Source organism: Watersipora subatra, chromosome 1 (genome assembly GCF_963576615.1).
Source record: "Watersipora subatra chromosome 1, tzWatSuba1.1, whole genome shotgun sequence".
NCBI lineage: Eukaryota > Metazoa > Bryozoa > Gymnolaemata > Cheilostomatida > Watersiporidae > Watersipora > Watersipora subatra.
In genome coordinates, this window is record NC_088708.1 from 41,483,256 (window position 1) to 41,504,948 (window position 21,693).

General features: G+C 36.9%; 1 protein-coding gene across 1 annotated transcript in view; it reads right to left on the bottom strand.

The window, feature by feature from the left end:
- Positions 1-21,693, bottom strand: part of LOC137406145 (DNA annealing helicase and endonuclease ZRANB3-like) — a 40,341-nt gene that overhangs the window by 11,809 nt on the left and 6,839 nt on the right. The window contains exons 5-18 of the mRNA XM_068092678.1: positions 21,146-21,280; positions 20,651-20,769; positions 20,165-20,321; positions 19,906-20,067; positions 19,519-19,613; positions 13,523-13,670; positions 11,130-11,306; positions 10,296-10,478; positions 8,279-8,467; positions 6,610-7,039; positions 5,632-5,714; positions 3,414-3,578; positions 1,369-1,575; positions 1,078-1,209 (exon numbers count right to left, since the gene is read on the bottom strand). Of these exons, the coding sequence (XP_067948779.1) occupies positions 1,078-1,209; positions 1,369-1,575; positions 3,414-3,578; positions 5,632-5,714; positions 6,610-7,039; positions 8,279-8,467; positions 10,296-10,478; positions 11,130-11,306; positions 13,523-13,670; positions 19,519-19,613; positions 19,906-20,067; positions 20,165-20,321; positions 20,651-20,769; positions 21,146-21,280 (2,382 nt within the window). The remainder of the gene's footprint in view (positions 1-1,077; positions 1,210-1,368; positions 1,576-3,413; positions 3,579-5,631; positions 5,715-6,609; positions 7,040-8,278; positions 8,468-10,295; positions 10,479-11,129; positions 11,307-13,522; positions 13,671-19,518; positions 19,614-19,905; positions 20,068-20,164; positions 20,322-20,650; positions 20,770-21,145; positions 21,281-21,693) is intronic.

The following is a 21,693-nucleotide window of genomic DNA, read 5'->3' on the forward strand; positions in this document are numbered from 1 at the left end:
CCGATCAGCACTGGTGACGAAAAAAAAAAAGACCGAATTCAGTGTTATTTAATACAAATCCCCAGTAGAAATCCAATTGCCAGCCAGCAACATGTAATGGTATGACATTTATGTGATGTTCATACAAATAAGCCTACAAAGCGCTGTAACATGCAGGAGATTAGCGCTAAAAAATGATCAGCAACAACCAAAATATGCCATCCGACTTATCTGAACAGTACTGATTCAAACACCTTTTTATAGTCCATACATTTGCAATGTAATGAGATAAAACTATCAAATGAACCTTCTACATGAACCTTCTACATGAACCTGCTACACAAACCTTCTACATGAACCTTCTACATGAACCTGCTACACGAACCTTCTACACGAACCTTCTGCACGAACCTTCTACATGAACCTTCTACATGAACCTTCTACATGAACCTTCTACATGAACCTGCTACATGAACCTGCTACATGAACCTTCTACATGAACCTGCTACATGAACCTTCTACATGAACCTTCTACATGAACATGTATACTATAACTGAGCCATGGCTTAAAACAGTCTAAAGCCATAACCAATGTTTCGTGACATCGATACCAGCAAAGTGCACAGGATGAGCAAACGCACTGCTGTCTCTTTCATTATGTGTTATGCATACTCGTAATTTTATAACATTATATGCTGGCCAAAGAAGCCAAACATTTTAAGCTGTTTTCAATTTTCCTTAACAACAAAATTAATAATTAAAAATAGTAGACCTGCTATTTTTAATTTTTTTGAACACAAGTTCTTAAAAAAATTGTGCTGATGACATAGTCAGCCAATAAGAATGGTTGCTGATGACATATTCAGCCAATAAGAATGGTTGCTCATGACATAGTCAGCCAATGAGAATGGTTGCTGATGATATATTCAGCCAATAAGAATGGTTTCTGATGACATATTCAGCCAATAAGACTGGTTTCTGATGTCAAATTCAGCCAATAAGAAGATGTGCTAGACCTCAAACTAACACCAAAAAACGCATGTTGAGAATATACTAGCGCCCGCGTCAGTATCAATCATCACTTTGCTTGATGCATACCTTGAGGCCATTCCATTTAATGACAAAGTCTTTAGCCAACTGAAAGTTTTCAGGCCTTAGTAGGATGTCTGGCAGCAGATCAGTGTTGTCTAAATCCATTGGGTGAAAACTTGACTCTAGATAATTCTTGTCCTACAGATAATTGTGACGCCATTTAAGCGTGATAATATAATACATAGAGAGGAAGGGTGGCACTATAAAAAGGAGTGACACCCATGTATAGTAAACCGATCTGTTGCAGACAGGCCTTGCAGGACATAGCCAGAATACATATTGAGTTTAAGGTCATACCTTATCATGTAGAAATATTCGCTGAGTGTGGTGACTGATGAGAAAAAAGAACTTGCTATGGACTGTCACAATGGAGATGTCAACGACTCTTTCTTCTTCCCCGTGTTCATCTTTCCCAGAGTCCTTCTCCGTGAGACACTCATCACAAACTTCATCGGCAATTCGATTGACTGTTTGACATTTTTTACACATCCAAGTTTTTGGCAGCTAAAAAATATTTTTCACAAAATATTTGTAGAAATAATTGTTACAAATAATTTATTACGTTAATTGGAAATATAATTGTTACAATAATTATAAACTTTTTCTACAAGCATGTGAATTTAAAATGCTTTTGACAATCGCTACCTCAGCCGCTCTTGCTATCCATGATGCTGTGATGACAGGAGAGATATTCCTCCCTTACTGCGCTAAGTATCAATGCTTAAGAAAACAGCATAAAAATAACTGAATTCGTCCCACACTAGCAGTATTGATCCCTATTAAACACACTGCTGTACTGTAAACATAAAACAATAAATCCATTGAATTACACCTTACAACCACGAAAGAACTGTCATAATCTCTATGAATCAAAGCACCTACAATTACAGTTTTGGTATAAATCCATGCTTGGATTTAAAGGTATTATCAAAGAATTAATGGAATAATGAGCTTTTCTGATGAGAATTTTGAGAGTTTAAAGCAAGCCCATTGCATACACATATCACTCTAATCCTTCGCATCAATGTACTGTCCAACCTCGCATTTTGGACCACAGTCTGTTCTAGTAGTCTGTTCAGAGAACAATTTGTTTAGATTCAGAAATGATTTTTCTACTACAACCTTTACTATGATAAAAACGGTGTCTGTCCATCATTCGGTCCGTCTGAAACCACGGTTGGATGTTGAGAAAAAAGGTTGCATCACACGGGATTCAAACACAGAAACTCAGCTTGGCGGCCAGGCACCCTACCACTGCACCACTCAGCCACCTTTCCACATCAGAGAATAATTAAGCTGATATTTATTACACATGATGATCTCTCATGGCGCATGGGACTGCCCCGGTACTAGTTTAAATAATTTTAATGCATTCCAATGCTAAAAACAACTTTTTTTTGCACATTTATATATTATTTTCACCATAAACTGTCTATTAAGAGAGCAAGAATATACAAAGTACCTTGAATCTCTCATAAATACTCTATGATTAGAGAAGCTTAACCCGGGGAGTTGATAGCCGCGTCTGGAGGAGTTCGTATACCAACCTCATTATTTTAGGTTTTTGTAATATAAACAACTGGTAGCGAGTATTTAGATCCAAACAGTAGCTTGGAGTTTGACCAACAGCTAAGTGTCGACCGATGGAGAATTATAATTTCATTATGGTAAACAACTAAGCGTACATAAAACTGTTTAAGTTGTTTGCGTATTACAACAAGTGAGTAGACAACTCCCTCTTGGATAATACTCACCTTATCCATTAGATCTTCATCTTATGACTTCATCAATAGTTTAACAAATTGACTAGACTTGCCAACAAAATGTTACAATTAGTAAAAAGTTGATATGTTTTAACCAAACTTGCAGTTGTGAGCATGTATGCGCAGGTACCAACCGAATAGAATTCCTAAACGCCTCTGCCTTATTATTGAATGCACCTTATAGCAATATGTACTAATCTAAAACACATCACATACAATTACATATAACATATACATGCTCAAATTGATTGTAGCAGTTGTGTGTCCCATAGTCTAAACATAATAGTACCATTGGCACTTCTACTCGTGTTAAACATTTTTCTTTTACCTCTATCATCTCAATCCATCATCTTCAATCTCATCAATCACCTCAATTGTCTCAATCTCTCATCCTCAATCTCCTCCATCCCTCATCCTCAATCACCTCCATCCCTCATCCTCAATCCTGTCCATCTCTCATCCTCAACCATCATCTATCATACCAATCTCCCAGCATCAATCATTCTTAACTATCTGAATCCCTCAGTGGCGATCATCTCAGTTATTCATGCTAACTCTTCTCATATCCCATATCCCTACCCAAGGAAGAGCACACTTGGAGCAGCAATCCAATTCTTTATCGTTTACAGTGCTGCACTGGCAGACCCAATACTCGCCACCTTCCTCATCAGAAATGACATCATCACCCAACAGCTCAGCAGCCAAGCGTGCTTCTTTAGCTTTGTCCACATGCTGTCGTGGCAGCTACAGTTCAAGGTCAAATAATGCTATCAAATGAAATACCGAAGCTATAAATCAATAAAAGACGGTACAATGCCCTAATGTACCTGCTGAATAGCCCAGTCTAGACTAGAGAGCAATATATTTCAGTAAATGGCCGGATTTATGAAATGATCTTTAATTAACATGAATGTTCTAACAGAGTAGGCCTATAGATAGGTTTAAAGAGCATTAGAGACAGATTTGCGTCAGAGAATAGAAGGCAAGAGATCCACACATAAAAGTTTGATTCACAGTTTTAGCTCTAGACCATTGGCTTCTTCAACTTGATTTCCATTTTAAAAGAGTGAGTCTGGGGCCCTAAAGATGATGTTTTATCAGCCAGTCATGTAATGTTTTTATTTACAGAGAGTAGTCTACGATATGATGAGAGACCAGCCAAAACCCTATTTACGATCACCTTCAGCGCATGAATTTTTCAACATACAGCATAAAATTCCAATTACATATTTGAGCCAACACTCAAAGTAATATCCAGATTATGATGTACAGCATTTTTCGATGGAAGGAAGTTTCGTGGGAGAAAATGAAAATACTTACAAAAATTTCAAATAAAACCTTGAAAAATAATAATAAGAATACCACTTACACTGTAAATCAGTTAGTTACACTGTAAATCAGTTAGTTACACTGTAAATCAGTTAGTTACACTGTAAATCAGTTAGGATCAGTTAGTTACACTGTAAATCAGTTAGTTACACTGTAAATCAGTTAGTTACACTGTAAATCAGTTAGGATCAGTTAGTTACACTGTAAATCAGTTAGTTACACTGTAAATCAGTTAGTTACACTGTAAATCAGTTAGTTACACTGTAAATCAGTTAGTTACACTGTAAATCAGTTAGTTACACTGTAAATCAGTTAGTTACACTGTAAATCAGTTAGTTACACTGTAAATCAGTTAGGATCAGTTAGTTACACTGTAAATCAGTTAGTTACACTGTAAATCAGTTAGTTACACTGTAAATCAGTTAGTTACACTGTAAATCAGTTAGTTACACTGTAAATCAGTTAGTTACACTGTAAATCAGTTAGTTACACTGTAAATCAGTTAGTTACACTGTAAATCAGTTAGTTACACTGTAAATCAGTTAGTTACACTGTAAATCAGTTAGTTACACTGTAAATCAGTTAGTTACACTGTAAATCAGTTAGTTACACTGTAAATCAGTTAGTTACACTGTAAATCAGTTAGTTACACTGTAAATCAGTTAGTTACACTGTAAATCAGTTAGGACTTCAATTAAACTGTGTTAAAAAAAGTTACACTGTGTATCATCGCTTTTGCATTCAAACCTACACATTGCTGAGCCTACACTACACACCGTTGAGCATACACTGCACATTGTTCAGCCTACACTAAACATTGCTGAGCCTACACTACACATTACTGAGCCTACACTACACAATGCTGCGCCTACACAACACAATGTTGCGCATACATTACACATTGTTGAGTCTACATTACACATTGTTGAGTCTATACTACACATTTGTGAGCATACATCACACATTGTTGAGCATACATCACACATTATTAAGCGTACGTCACACATTGTTGAGTCTACACTACAACTCCCAAGTTGTTAACTACAAAAACCTCTTTCTATTGTCTACTACTTTTTACACACAATTCAGGTTCTTACTTTAGGTTTTTACATAACTTTACATAATGCATTAGTTGTAATGCTTTATGTAATTATCTGTGGTATTAATTATGAAGTTTTCATAGGTTTTTGGAAAGTGGAATTCTCACAAAAACTTGATCCAACATGAAAATTTTAACATACAAAGTAGACCTTGAAAAGAATTTAGTGGATACAATTAATTCTTTTCAAGTTCTGGTTAGGATATTAAAGTTGTCATATGTTGGACCAAAAGTTCTTGTGGGAACGCTTGTGGGGTGTAACAGTCATCACAGTTTTGGCCCTACATTTGCCTTTTCTATAACTGCTAAGCGATTTAGTGAATACAGTAAGTCACTTACACCCCACCAACTTTGTAACAAGGGGCCTACCTCCGTTTCACCTTTCTCATCATCGAACAATTCATCTTCAAATGATGCATCAGAGAAAAGATCACCCGACATATCTGAACCCGCTACAAGTAATAAAGATATTTTGGCTACAGGAACAGTTGGTAACCAACAATATCAAAAGAAAATAATATGGCGGTGTTTAAAATTATACATTTATAACAATATTACACAACCAATCTCTTCAGCAACGCATAAACAAGGCACTTTAAAATCTTTGCCAGCCCTTGGTGTGCCAAGTTAGTGAGCAGTGTATCCTTTGCTATAATTTTTACAATAATAAAGACCGCGTCTGCCCGTTCACCTGTCTGAAGCCACGTTTAGCGGTTATAGAAAAAGATTGCATCAAGCAGGATTTGAGCTTACAACTTTTAAATTGCTGAACCAACGCACTACCACCTCCACCAATCAACCACCTTCCTGTATTTAGGAATAACTGTGTGCATACATATTACACCCGACCATCTCTCACGGCACAAAGGACTGCCATGGTACTAGTGCTCTATAATCGTATTCATAGAAAAACCATCTCACTATCTAATGTCATGGCTTACGAAGACTTGTACCTTGCAGGTATAAATACTGATTCAGAGCTGTTAAAAAGAAAAACAACAGCTCATGGCGATATTAATGTGTTGGCAGATTTTCAAATCCTTAACAAGGTCCTTTACACTGGCATTACCTAGCACAATGAGAAGCAAACATTGTATTACAATGACATTTCATTGTTTTTCACTCTATTAGTCTGTATTACTACATAGAATTCATGTTCGATTCTGGCTCTTTTATAAGCTGCTCCATGAATTTTAAAGTGTTAAAAAGGTGTAATAGACAAATACACTTCCTAGAAATTACTAAACTCAACAAGACCTTTGGGCATACAAATCTTTAAATGTCAACTGCAGCTGTTCTTACAATCAGAATGTACAGAGAGATATCATAAACATTCAACAGACTTACCCGTATCATTGCCAGATCGGCAAGGTATGATATCAAAGTTAGCACCAATATCTGGGTCGGAGTTTACTTTGCTGAGAACATCGGAGTTGTCCTCTTTTGCAGTAACAATGCTTTCATCTACACAGACTGGTGAGGTAGCCTTCTTGTCTTGTAACATAGTGAACTCTGTTTCTTCTTTATCGCAGGAAGTTGACTGGTTAGAAACTTCTATCTCATTAGTGAGTGTCCTGTCACCTTCTGCTGAACAGTGGTGAGTCATAGCAGAGTTTGCAGCCAGTTCAGAGGTCAAGGAGTCAGCAAGAGCGCACTTACTACTCCCCTCTACAGATTCAATATCAGAAAGACGTGCTGGTGAAGAACTTAAAGATGGTAGCGATGTGCTTGTTGGAGAATTTGGGTTGGATTTTGATGACTTGCCATCTCCCTGAGCCTTAAACAATTGCAATATATAATTACAATATAGCTGCTTTTTTAAATGAGAAATATTTCATACAAATAACTCTATGAAACGAGTGACTAACAAAGATGACAAGCAGCAAAAAGAGTTTGGTATGTGCCTATAGATATATACAAAAATCTTTTGTAAATTTCTGAAAACTTGCAATTATTAACTTATTTGCTTTTTTCCAAATTCATCCTGGAGCAATGCAAAGACCCAAACTTTAGCACTAATCTACACAAAGATTCAACAGTGACAATGAACAGACTTAGACTTGCACACAAGTAGTATCAGTCATAACCTGCACATTACCTTATATTCACTGGAGAATAATAACACAAAATTCTCGTGGCCCACATTATCTCTAACTTACCTACAATGCCTTTACAGATTGACTGACCTTCCATACAAAATAATTATGTAACTAGTATATCACGTATAATCCAAAGTCCACCTTGTCAAAAGCTGTTACCGGTATTGGGAACGACCAGACTAAACTGGCTAAACTTAAGCAACGCGTATGGTAGAACTTAGGCTACGCGTACGGTAGACATAACTATGGATCATAATTATGAATCAGAATGTATGCAAAACTCATATATGTGTCAGCTTTAAACTCAACCATTTCATAATAATTGTACTTGAAAATGTAGATTTTGTTAAACTGAAATGGCAAATCATAACATAGGAATGAATTGTTTACAAAAAGCTAATAAAGCAAAAGATATTAACTTGTATGACTAAACTGACTCTAGTCTATAGAAATATTAACAGCTATGACTAAACTGACTCTAGTCTATAGAAATATTAACAGCTATGACTAAACTGGCTCTAGTCTATAGAAATATTAACAGCTATGATTAAACTGACTCTAATCTATAGAAATATTAACAGCCATGACTAAACTGACTCTAGTCTATGGAAATATTAACAGCTATGACTAAACTGACTCTAGTCTATAGAAATATTAACATGTATGACTAAACTGACTCTAGTCTATAGAAATATTAACAGCTATGACTAAACTGACTCTAGTCTATAGAAATATTACTGGCTATGACTAAACTGACTCTAGTTTATAGAAATATTAACAGCAATGACTAAAACGACTCTCGTCTATAGAAATATTAACAGCTGTGACTAAACTGACTCTAGTCTATAGAAATATTAACAGCTATGACTAAACTGACTCTAACCTATAGAAATATTAGCAGGTATTACTATACAGACCCAAGACATAAACTGCTCATCATTTAGACGAGGAGTCTTTTTCTTCCGTTCAATTTCATCACCGCTACCATCGCTGATGATATCCAGAACCTCTGCTGGCCGTATAATGAGCTTCTTCTGTCTTTTTCTTGGTGCTGGTCTCAGGCTGGTTGGTGTGAAGAAATCCTTTAGCTGAGGTTGATTTTGACACTATATATACAGATAACAATGTCAAAATATGAACAGAGAGTTATACAAAGTTATACCCCGTACAGATATATAGTTAGGCGAGAGAGATAACTGTAGGTGATTACATCATTTAATGCGTAGCTGGCCAAGCTAGTATAAAAAGGTATGGAGATAGCTCAGCTTGGATATGTAACTAGCTAGTATGGAATATGAGAGAACTTTTACTGACATCATCACCATCAGACATAATGATAAATCTCTCAGTGCACACCTCGATGCTTAATATGATTAGTGTTAACCATATTGATTAGCATTAATGATAACTATCAATGTTAATCATAACAATTAGTGTTAACACTAATAATTAAAGATAACCAGAGCGATGAGTGTTAACCATAATTATCAGTGTTAACCAACTGACTGATGCTACACCATAAATGTCATGTACATACATAAGACTCAGGCTCTAGTTCCACCTATTAAACCAACATGTACATACATAAGACTCAGGCTCTAGGTCCACCTATTAAACCAACATGTACATACATAAGACTCAGGCTCTAGTTCCACCTATTAAACCAACATGTACATACATAAGACTCAGGCTCTAGTTCCACCTATTAAACCAACATGTACATACATAAGACTCAGGCTCTAGTTCCACCTATTAAACCATCATGTACATACATAAGACTCAGGCTCTAGTTCCATCTACTAAACCAACAATTGTTTATCATCAGATCCCTAAAGGTTCTGCATTTATATGTTAGATACAACTAGGCTAAGCAAACTATGCCGCAGGTCACTATTTAGGTAACCAGATGCATTAATAAAATGGCTACAACTAACATATAAAAGGCATAAACTGTCTCATAAAATATTTTACATTGAGAACTCTCACCAACATATGAGATGTGTTCTGATGCGTTTAAATAAATACTCTGTACAAATCAAAATGATAGAGAATAGACAATTGTTTGTAAACTGGTAGAGATTCAAATGCAAATTGTACAGCTACAAGCTATTGTATATAATGACTACAGAATAAATGATAGGGTCCACAAACCAATTTCAGTAATATCTTGAGATATAAGCTTGATGCGTTTCAAGACAATTCACTCGTGTCTCAAATGAATTTTTCCTATATAAAATAACTAAATACAAATTAATCCATTCTCGCCTTCCAAAAAAACACCTAAAACAGGATATTACCATAAAAAAAGTTTTTAAATGTTCTAATTCACCACCTACGCTCACAAAGTAACAAATATTTATTTAGTGGCTATGATCTGTAATATGTGACATTATTATGTACATTACATGTACTGCATAGCGCTGTTACCTTCAAAACCAACGGTGATGTGCGAGACCGAATGGCAACGCGTTTGGTATGTTAACTTTTATGACGCTACATAACCTAAACTTTAAATTTAACTTAAATGAATTTAGCTTACTATGTAGACGTTTAAAATAGTTTTGAATGTATGTTAGACTTAATTCTAATTTAGTTTTCATTTATTATTATTTTCTTACGGCTTTTTTGCCTCGCTTTTAGGCTCACTTTTACCTACACTTTTAGCCACTCTTTGTAAATCCTTTTTAATCCGACGAGAAATACCGAGTGATGTTGTTCTCGTAAGCGGCCTCTCGCATGCTCAGCCATCTAGCCGATGCATTGTCGACTGTCTCGTATGCTCGTATCTCAAAGTTGTCTCGTATTTCAAGGCATAAATTTGCTCAGAATTTTCCTCGTATCTAAAAATTGTCGGGACACTCATATCTCAAGGTATTACTATATTAAACTCATCGATTGCAAAAAATCAGTGCAGATAGTGAAGAATTTTCATACCTTAAGTTCAGCAAGAGTAAAGAAATCCTCGACGTTGATGTCAACTTCAACTGCATCCCTCGTGTCTGACTTAAGTTGTAACTGAGCGGTAGAGAGGATGTTACTCACGTGTTTGTTGGTGTTGACAGCGCTTAAACCCTTCTTCTGACCATCCAGAGCCATGGCAAGTACCCGTGTCTTTTTCTAACACACGATAAGAAGTGAACCGATAGTTCATAAGCAGACTATCAAAACTGAATAAACTAAATACTACAGCAAGCATAAACTAGCACCTGACAACCTCAAGATATTTATGCAATAAATAATTCATTTTATAATACGCTGCATGTATATATATATGTGTATAACTTTTTATTATTACGTTAAGAAAATGCCAAAGGTATGATCGAGTGTTCTCACTGTTTCATAACAATTTTCTGTAGTAAAACAAAATAATAAAAACCACATATAAGTACAGAGACAAAAGTGACTTGAAGCAGTCATTTACATGGATATGAAAAAAGTGATTTCTTGCACTCCTCCAGTCAAGCAACAGTAGAATCACCATAAAATAAACTATGATTGTCACAATATTTAGTGTAATCAGACTACAAAACGTACCAAATGGTTTAAATAATTTGCAATCAAACACTGCAAAGTTTGTAATTACTAGTTGTTGCATCCGGCTAGATGTGTTGATCTCATTAGCTAGAGTAAAGTGTGTTTAATCAAGCGACTGTTTCTAATCGTGTTTGAAAAGATGCCTAAGCTAACCTCAGTTATAATAACACTTCATAGTCAGCTAGAGCTATGCCAATCATTTTCACCAAATGACAGAAATAAGGACATGCCTACCTCAACCATACTCCAGACCCTTTCATCGATCGTTCCACGGGCGACCAGATAATAGATGTTAACTGACTGGGCAACCTGACCGATACGATGCGCTCGGTCCTCACACTGCATGAGGATGGCGGGTGTCCAGTAGAGCTCAGCAAACACCACCACATTGGCAGCAGTTAATGTCAGCCCCTTCAAATCACATACTCTGCCCCTTCAAATTCATTCTCGGCCTGTCTTGCATTTCTGATGCAAGACAGGCCCTTACGGATTCATGAAGCATTTCTAAATGCACATCAGCAAAATATTAATATTTCGTGCCGTGTAAAATATTTTTTTCAAAATCTTTTCTCTGTTGGGACCGAATGAAGGTGTTTTAATATAATTTTTACTAAACCATTCACAATCCACCTGATCAAATGTAGACAATTAGTTAAAATAAGTTATAACATATTTAATAAGAACTCAAACGTTGAAGTAATTGTAATGGACAAACTTGGACTCTGCATTATAATTTTGGTTCAACAAAACTTCCCGCAACACCAACATAGAGAATTACCAAACTCATTACATACCACAAGCTGTCTGGTGCGAGTCATGGTACCCAATGAGTGACACTCAATAAAGGGTAAATACATACATGTAGTACCAACTACCAAACATTACATTTAGAACTGGTTTCAATTTCAGCATTCAGAAATTGATAATTATTCACTAAACCACCCTAACTCGTGCAACACAAGCAGCGCAGTGTGGCTCAGCATGGGGTTTGCCTAAGAACAAGAGCCACAGAGTGTGGCTTTAGTAAGTTTCGTACAAAACTTTTCTATTTAGTGGGTAGTTAATTAGTTAGCTTATCGTGTTTGTACATAAATGCAAGGAAACAATTGTCTACATGGGTTGAGCCAATAAAAACGTGTTTACAGCACGGGTTGAGCTGAGTTTCGCTTTGCAAAAACATTAATTTTTATTCGCAATTTCTTAATCGCAATGACCACCGGTGTCAGATGCATCACAGCTACCAGGCTATACAAATTCTAGATCAATTAATTTCTGGTGATTATCTATTGCATAATAGTCCTAGGGAGAGTGATAATTTTATCTTCAACAATAATAATAATGCCTTAAGCTATAATAATATCGTAACACCTCCGACTCAGAATTCGACTCAGAGTACTCATGGTTGTAAGGAAAGGACTGGAAAAATGTCCAAGCTCAATCTGCAGCAACTTTGCAGACTTTTTTTATAGCATCAGTTCATGTAAAATATGATGCTGATTAATTTGGTATCAAAATCTTTTTTATAGACCTTGTATTTAACATTTTATGGTAACTTATATATGCCATTGTTAAATATTAGGTTTAACAAAAAAGTTAATTATGTTCCGGTAAAAAAACGATTGTTAGAGAAAGAGCTAAGGAATAGCTATCATAGTAACACTAACTATCAAAGATTTATGCGATATAAAGCTATTCTATTCAAGCTGCATGTGGTATGTAAGACATCCATAATGGATCCCTCCCATACTGTCCCATCATGCATCCCTCCCATACTGTCCCATAATGCATCCCTCCCATACTGTCCCATAATGCATCCCTCCCATACTGTCCCATAATGCATCCCTCCCATACTGTCCCATAGTGCATCCTTCCCATACTGTCCCATAGTGTATCCCTCCCATACTGTCCCATAATGCATCCCTCCCAAACTGTCCCATAGTGCATCCTTCCCATACTGTCCCATAGTGCATCCCTCCCATACTGTCCCATAGTGCATCCTTCCCATACTGCCCCATAGTGCATCCTTCCCATACTGCCCCATAATGCATCCCTCCCATACTGTCCCATAGTGCATCCTTCCCATACTGTCCCATAGTGCATCCCTCCCATACTGTCCCATAATGCATCCCTCCCAAACTGTCCCATAGTGCATCCTTCCCATACTGTCCCATAGTGCATCCCTCCCATACTGTCCCATAGTGCATCCTTCCCATACTGCCCCATAGTGCATCCTTCCCATACTGCCCCATAATGCATCCCTCCCATACTGTCCCATAGTGCATCCCTCCCATACTGTCCCATAGTGCATCCTTCCCATACTGTCCCATAGTGCATCCCTCCCATACTGTCCCATAGTGCATCCTTCCCATACTGTCCCATAGTGCATCCTTCCCATACTGTCCCATAGTGCATCCCTACCATACTGTCCCATAGTGCATCCCTCCCATACTGTCCCATAGTGCATCCCTCCCATACTGTCCCATAGTGCATTCCTTCCTATACCGTCCCATAGTGCATTAACCACACAGATACACATGCATCAGCCTTACCTTGATTATTTCACGAGTAAAGTGATAAAATTATAGAACTGGAAAAGATTTACCATTGATTGTCCAGCGAATACATACCGAACCGGCTGCCAGAATAGATAAAACAGCAACTTTGATTTTTGGATCACTTTGAAACTGTTTAACGAGGTTATTCCTTTCACTGGAAGGTACACTGCCATCTATTCTAATGTGTTTTATATTCGCATCCCACATGGCCTTCTGTATGCTGTAAGACAAGTTGAACAGACTTGGTGACAATTACTCCCTTGTCAGATAAACGATTCAACTCATGCACTAATATGACTATCCTTTAGTCAAAAACTGCTGAAGAAGTGCAAACGTAAACATAACTGAACACACTAGGTTAACATAAGTGTGACTGAACACACTAGGTTAACATAAGTGTGACTGAAAACTCGACCTGAGAGAACGCATTTATCATAATATCATAATATATCTTAATATATATGTATTATAATATAATATATCATAATATCTTGTAAAACTCATAAAAAACAGAAAGCAAATATAGTAAATAGTGCTTTTTCATACTTTTTCAAAGAAGTGATAGTTTAGAGATAACTGAAGAGGAATAATAGTTACAGTCCACCGAGTCTGATAGAAAATATTTGTTATGGATAGAAAACAACTAGTTTTAGCCTGTAGGCGTCATAGGGGACATCCTAAATTCTGTGGTTGACTTCTATAGTTAACCAACATATAAGGCGCACTATATTACAAGACGCACTATATTACAAGACGCACTATATTACAAGACGCACTATATTACAAGACGCACTATATTACAAGACGCACTATATTACAAGACGCACTATATTACAAGACGCACTATATTACAAGATGCACTATATTACAAGACGCACTATATTACAAGACGCATTTTATAACATACATAAAAAATGCAGACAAAGGCAAAACAGTGAACTGAGTCAACTTTATCGGATAAAATATTCACTCTTCTTGCATCATCCTGCCCAACGTTTCGGGTTCCTCTTCATCATTGTTTAAGTCAGACTCGCCAGCCAGTTATGGTTTAACAACAATAGAGGCTGGCTTTACGTTAGCCCATGCATCCACAATCCAACTGCAGAACGTAGCGTAACCTCCCTTCCTGTTTAAACTGAGCCTCATAAGAGTAGCCTGTCTTGACAAACTGTTGTTTTTGCGGAGTTGTTCCCCTGTCGATCAGGCGAGCAACACAACGTTGTGTTGGTCGCCCACTCGACGAGGGAACAACTCCGCAAAAACAACAGACTGTCAAGACAGGCTACATAAGAGTCATTTTACCGATGCCATTTTAAGGGTTTCTTAGACAAGTAAGAACATGCCGGCTGCTGCCTTCCAGTTTAAACTGAGCCTCATAAGTGTGTCACTTTACCGATGCCATTCTAAGGGGTTTCTTAGACAAGTAACTAGCGATTAGCAGCACATCTCTGTTGTATACTTAGTAGGAGTTTTAATAGTTTCATCAGGAAATGGTTCATCAAGCAGTGATCGTAGTGCACTTACCAAAGGCACACAACAGATTTTAGAACTCAGTCCTCACACAGGGCGCACCGTATTAAAAAGCGCAGTCAATTTTTTTAGAAATTTTTTGGCTTTCAAGTGCACCTCACGGTGTGAAAAATACGGTACATAATTCATCCCAAGATCTGTATTGTATGTTAAAAACATTGTATGTTAAAGACATCGTATGTTAAAAACATTGTATGTTAAAGCGCATATTCCATAACACATTGTAATTCATCAATATGTTACGTATCTCAAAAAACTGCAATAACTCTTAATAAATAATGCATGTAATTAATTACACATAGCATTAAAACATGGTAGTAGAGCAGGAACATAAACTTATCTTTCAGCCTTTTCCTTCGGAGGATGGGCTACTCAAACTAAGATGTTTTATAGTCAGAAATTTATGCTGAATTTAATTATAATGTTTCTACACCTATGTGTTTGCACATTTTTGAGCTAGAGAGCACGTTCGAAATGGGAGGGGGCAACTCCAAGTTTGGTTGGAAAACCTTACATATCAGACAAAGAAAACTATTTTATAATCTCAAAAATTAATAAATGCTTTTATTTGAAATTAAGTGAGTCAATTCTCAGCATTCCTTAACCCATGCCAAGGATGCAGCTTGTTTCACTGTCTTGATTAGTCTGTGAATGAAACCCTAGTCAGAGTGACTAAACTTCAATATGAGACAGCCAAACAGTATTCAAACAGATGGTTGATATTAGAAGAAGAGAGCATTCAATGTGAAATTGCTCAAAAAGTGCTATGCATTGAGAACTTCGATGAGAGTTCAGACTTGTTGTCATTATGCCTGTTATAAAAAATATTGTAACAAACTCATTATGGAAAGAGCTGAGAAAAGACACGAGAAGAGACAGAAAGAATGTGATACAGCAGAAGAGGTGAGATTAGATATTTATAACTTTACAAATTCATGATGATTTCTCCATGATGATGGTACTTTGGTGAGCGAAAAAGAAAATATTTTCATTTTTGTCTGCACATTTTGTGAGCAGCAAAACTAACTCTTTGCAGTTTACATGACGTGTTATAGCCTACAATTTGGACATAAATTTATAGATAAATTACATGTATGATTCTTCCATAGTTATTTGCATAGGACCACACAAACTACGCTAGATATGGCATGCTGTACTATGCAGAGATGACTAATCTTAAAGTATAGCGTAACAAGGTGTATGAGGCTCTTATGAAGAAGGGGTACTTTACTTATTAATCATGACATAACTGTCCATTCAACTCTATCGCTTGTGATCAATCTATTGAGCAAACAGTTAAAAGAGACTCAAAGTCTCACGGTGTAATCATAGGGTTTACCAGGAATCATCGGCCTCTCAATGCTGGACTCTATCTCACCCAGAACAAACAGCTGTATATACAGACACGAAGAAGATGCTAGTGCCTGGTGATTCGGATGCAGCAAGTTATGAGATGCGTGAAAAGGCATGAAAGGCTGATGAGAAAATGAGGGAAGTCATGAAAGACTCATAACAGCAATAATAAATCCGTTTGCGTTTCAGACCACCAAGCTAGTACATATTACCAGTGGTGCAAAAGCCTCCATTGAAGTGAAGCAGGATCTTGAAATGGCAAATGTGATAGGAGAGAAACAGCTTTCAGAATTTGTCCGGAGGAGGTTAAGCACCCAAGAGATTAATTTCAATGCATCCATCAAGTCAGACAAGCTCAAAACCTTTCCCACATTACCATCAGCTAGGAAAAAATCAAAAGAAAAAGTCTTAGAGTGTTCGCACAGACTGTTTGAGAATTTGTTAGTGATCAGCCAACAGCGTAACTTGGATTTGAGAAAAGTGTTATCATTCTCTCTTGGCAACGTCAGCTGGTCCCTGGCTAGCTCTGATGGCTCTATATTGAAGACTGCCAAGTCGGCTCTGATGGCTTCTGTTGAGGAAGATGTTGATGATTAACCATCAATTTATGTTAACCAGGATCAGCTACCAGTCTAGACGCTGTTGGGGTTGATGCTATGGCTGAAATTCAGAGCCTGAAAGCTCCTCCAACTTTTGGCATGGTTGCAAGTCAGCGTTTGCAACGGATAGTTAGTACTGCAAACGTATATCACACATGTTGTGTGGATTTTGTTTGTGACACATACCCTGATATCAGCATTAAAGGAGGTGAGAGAAGTCATAGATGTGTGAAAGGAAGGCAGAGGTTGCTGTGTTTAGTCCGAACTAATCAGTGCCAAAAAGGTCTGAATTCTTAGCAGATGGCTCAGACAAGACTGCTTTAGTGAAATTTTTAAAGGATACATGAAGGAAGTCAACTGTGAAGCAGAAACTAGATCTTGTAGCAGCTTTTTCTCAAGAATGCCACATGATCAGCTATGACCTTGATGGATCAATCGCTGTAAGCCAAATAAATAGTTTGACACCAGACCAGGAGGAAGCAGATACGCGCATGTTAGCACATATCGCAAAGATAATGGAAGACAAACCCAGCTCAAAAGTTCTAGTCAAGTGCCAGGACACAGATGTTTTCCTTAGCTGTCTATCTCTAGTGGATGAGCTGCCATCACAAAAACTCATTTACTGCTGTGGTAAGAAGCAGTTGAGATATGTAAACAGGCTGTCTGTCTACTTTCCTCACACCCGAATGATGCAAAGCACTGCTCAGACTCCATCCTCTAAGTGCATGCGACAGTGGAAGCGCTTTCTATTTCAACGGGAAGATAACCTTCTTCAAGCTGCTAAAGAACAATCTTGAATTCTGTAACACACTGAAATCATTGGGAACAGATTTTGAAGTTGATGGTGCAATAAGATAATCTATTGAAACATTCATATGCGGATTATATGGTGAAGAGACAAATTCAATCAATGAAGCAAGGTATAAGATCTTCTGCTCACCGTCTCGCACATCACAACCAAACCTACCACCCACACTAGATGAATTAAATCTCCATATATTTAAGGCTGCCAATCAGGCCGCGATATGGAGAAGAGCCAAGCAAATCATCATCAATGCTCCATCCCCCAGCAATGTGGATGGTTTATGGAAGATGGAGAGCTTAAAGCTAGATGAATACCACAACAACCAGCACCTCCTGATGTACTCGTGGACATGTTTTTTCAATGCAAAACTTGGTGCCAGTCTTGTCGCTGTCAGTGCAGCAATACAGATCTCAAGTGTAGGGACATGTGCAGAAGCAGCTGCTGTAGCAATAGAAATAAAGAGGATGGAGATGAAAGTAGTGATGCAGAAGACTCAGATGACTGTGAATTAGAAGGTTAGTATTCGAGTGGTGTTGTAATCAAAGGTGCACTTCATGTTTGATTAGAATACATAATTATGTGTCACACCGTATAAAAGACTGACTAATTGCGACTTCACTTGCATAATAAAGTAAACGGCTCAACATAATAAGCATTAATGATGAATATATTTATACTAAAATGTTATATACATGGTCTGAGTCTTTAAAAATACTTTTCATTTTGTTTTACAGATCTGTAATGATATATGAGTTGCGGAATAACTATGACAAACTGTAAAGCTGCCAAAATATTAATCAAACTGGGAATACATAATATTATGTAATACAATTCTAATATTATAATATTTGAAGAATAAATATTTTAATGTTATCAGAATTGATTCCAACTTAGGTTATTGCTAATTATTTAGTATATATATGCCATTTTCATTATTACATTGTTGGTAGAAGCACATGAAACATTACAAACTTTTATTTAATTAAAATAATGTATTAATTAAATTACTCAAAAATGAACAATCTGAGAGGTGTAGAAACCATATATTTGAAATCAGCTCAAAATTCTGATATAGATGCCACTCTTATCACATAGCCCACCTCCAAAAGGAATAAATCCCTTTTTTTGACAGCTTTTTGATGCACTCCTGCTCTACTATGGTATGTAGAATTAAATTTAGCAAAAATCTTTTAAAAGTGGATTTATTATTGCTACAAGTTATAAACACACAAACAGAAGTGAAGGCTCTATGATGAATAGGGATAAATAGGGATGAATAGGGATGCACATGAAACTGGTACTAAATACCCTTTGTTAACTCACTAACTTGGAATAGGCGAAGTTTAAATTAACTTAGCTCATCCATTTTTCACTATTTTAAAATCTTTACTTTTTAGTTTTAATTTTTGCCAGTCTCGTCCCTTATTAGAATGTTCCGAGCTTTGAATGTTGTATGTTTGAAAGTACGTCATGAGTAGGACTAAATAATCGCTAAAACTTTACATTGTAGGCTGGAAATTTGGAAGAAGCGGTTTGAATGGACATACTAAATATTTAAAGCCATGGCTGTGTGATGCTATTAAATGTCTTAAGAAGCCTTTAGCCATCAGACATGCAATCAAATAGCCATACCGTCAGACAGATCAGATCACGAAATCATAAAAACTAATTTGAATTCTGTATGCCACTAACACATGGCATAATACAAACTGATATCTACTCAACCAAACAATAATTTAAACATATCACAGATAATTCTAAAAAAAGAGGGTACTACATACCTGTCCATCATTGTGTAATGATGAGCAAATACAAGTATCTTGCTGCTGTCCTCTCCTCCACTATAAAACATTACGAACTCTACCACTGGCCCCACCTGCACAAGCATGACATAGAATTATGGGCTATGAGAAAGTAGGAAAGAGAAATAAGGAGAGATAGAGAGAAATACTAAGACTTACAAAAACACAGAGCTATAAATAGATAAGGAGATATAAACAGGGGAAGATATAAACAAGGAAAGATATAAACAGCAATGAAAACTGCATTTAACATCCTAAGTAACAAGATAGCCCAAAACCTCTTTCAGCGCCTCATTGAGCTAAAGGTCACACAAAGGTCAATATTTCCGGTTTGTTGATCTATTACATGTGCATGTATGAACTCACCTTGGCCTCACATGTTTTTACATATAGTTGACTGATCAGCTGTCGAATATCGAACAGACCGGGAATAGCTGAGGAATTCTGGGAAGGTTGTATCACCTGTGCCATTGAAGTACCAGCGGATGAGAGTAGCCTCTCTAGTTCTTCCTGCATCGCTACCAATTCCTAAAAAAATATTTATTGCTTACAAGTGGCCGTGAAAACTTACAGTTGAGAGTGTGTCTACTATTTAGCGGATGAGAGGCCAGGTGGATATAGCTACTTTTTGAAGTTCAGCTGTAGATGAGTCAAACTTGAGGTCAAAGGGTACTTTCTGTCTTCGCTTTGGAGGCAGTTGTTTTAGAACATCCTTCTTTAGCCTTCGAATCATCAGATATTGCTTTAGCTTTAGTTCCAGCTCATCCAAGTTCTTAGCCCCACTAAAAACCCATCAGCAATGGGCTTTTCATGTTCAAATCAGAACTATTCAGCAAACCCAAAATTTGTATTCTTATAATAAGAAACCAGGTGAAGATGAATCAGTATAACCTAATCTTATGAGTCAGGAGAAGGTCATGCCCAATATGCTCTTTAGAGTATTGTTAAGGTGGAACTGGGATAATGTAAAATTGTCTGTTACCACGGAAAAATGTACACAACTATAAGCTGCCATAGCAAAATGTACACAATTATCTGTTACCATGGTAAAAGTAGACAAGTGCATAAGTACAACAACAATACTTCCAATAACAGGCTAAGATGGACTCACTCAATATTCCAGATTTTGGAGCGTCCATAATAGATATACCGAGCATCACAATATTTGATTGTGTAATCGTTGAAGGTGCCAAACCTGCCTGGGAGAATGGAGTCAATCTGCGTGAACAACTAAAAAACACAACTCCAGCATGTTACTGATTGAAGTGACCGAGCAACATGATACTATAAAGCCATACAACTTCAACTGAAAACCTAGAGGACTACCATGAGAAAGAATCATCTAAATTTCAACCAACTTTATATAAATAAAAAATATATTTCTCATTAAAACACATGCCTTATAAAGGATAGAATGGATTAGCAGAGATGAGATGTAACATTATTGCTCCAAAAGGTTGAGATGCAATTATACGTTTTCATTTAAAACCGAGCTCTTACTTTACGCTCAGCAAATAAAATGACACAGAATAACTTTTATAACCATATTATAACCATATTATCATCCTACACTGACATGATGATGGCAAGAAAGAAGAGAGAATACCTCAGAGGGCTTGTTGAGAGCGGGTGTCCCCGAGAGAAGAAAGCACCTCACCGAACTCTTTACCAAATCAACCACCACATTAGCAGTACGGGTCTTTTTATTCTTGATGTTATGTGATTCATCACAGATGATCACCTGGTCGATACAAAAGGGAAATCGAGTAATTAATGGCACCTGCCTGCGAGCAATGGGTAAAGAGTATGGCTCCGCATAAATGCTACAGCACTGGACAAAAGTCTGTTAACACCTTTATAAACCTATCGCAATCAGTGTTTGCACCCTTGGAATAATTGCTAATCAGATTAAAACTATCAAACCAGAAACTTATGAACTCGTCTTGTAAAGAGATGATGATGAATAATGACTTTCACCAAGTTTCAGTCCTAAACACTATCATTTTAATCTGGTTTTATAGCTAATTAAACAGCACTCTAATTTCCTTACTATGACACGTTAATTAGCCCTAAACAAAGGCTGCCACTAAATATTTTGTTTTAGCCAAATCTAGAATTTAACAAAAGCTTTTCACTTCGAAGCCAAGGCCCAAA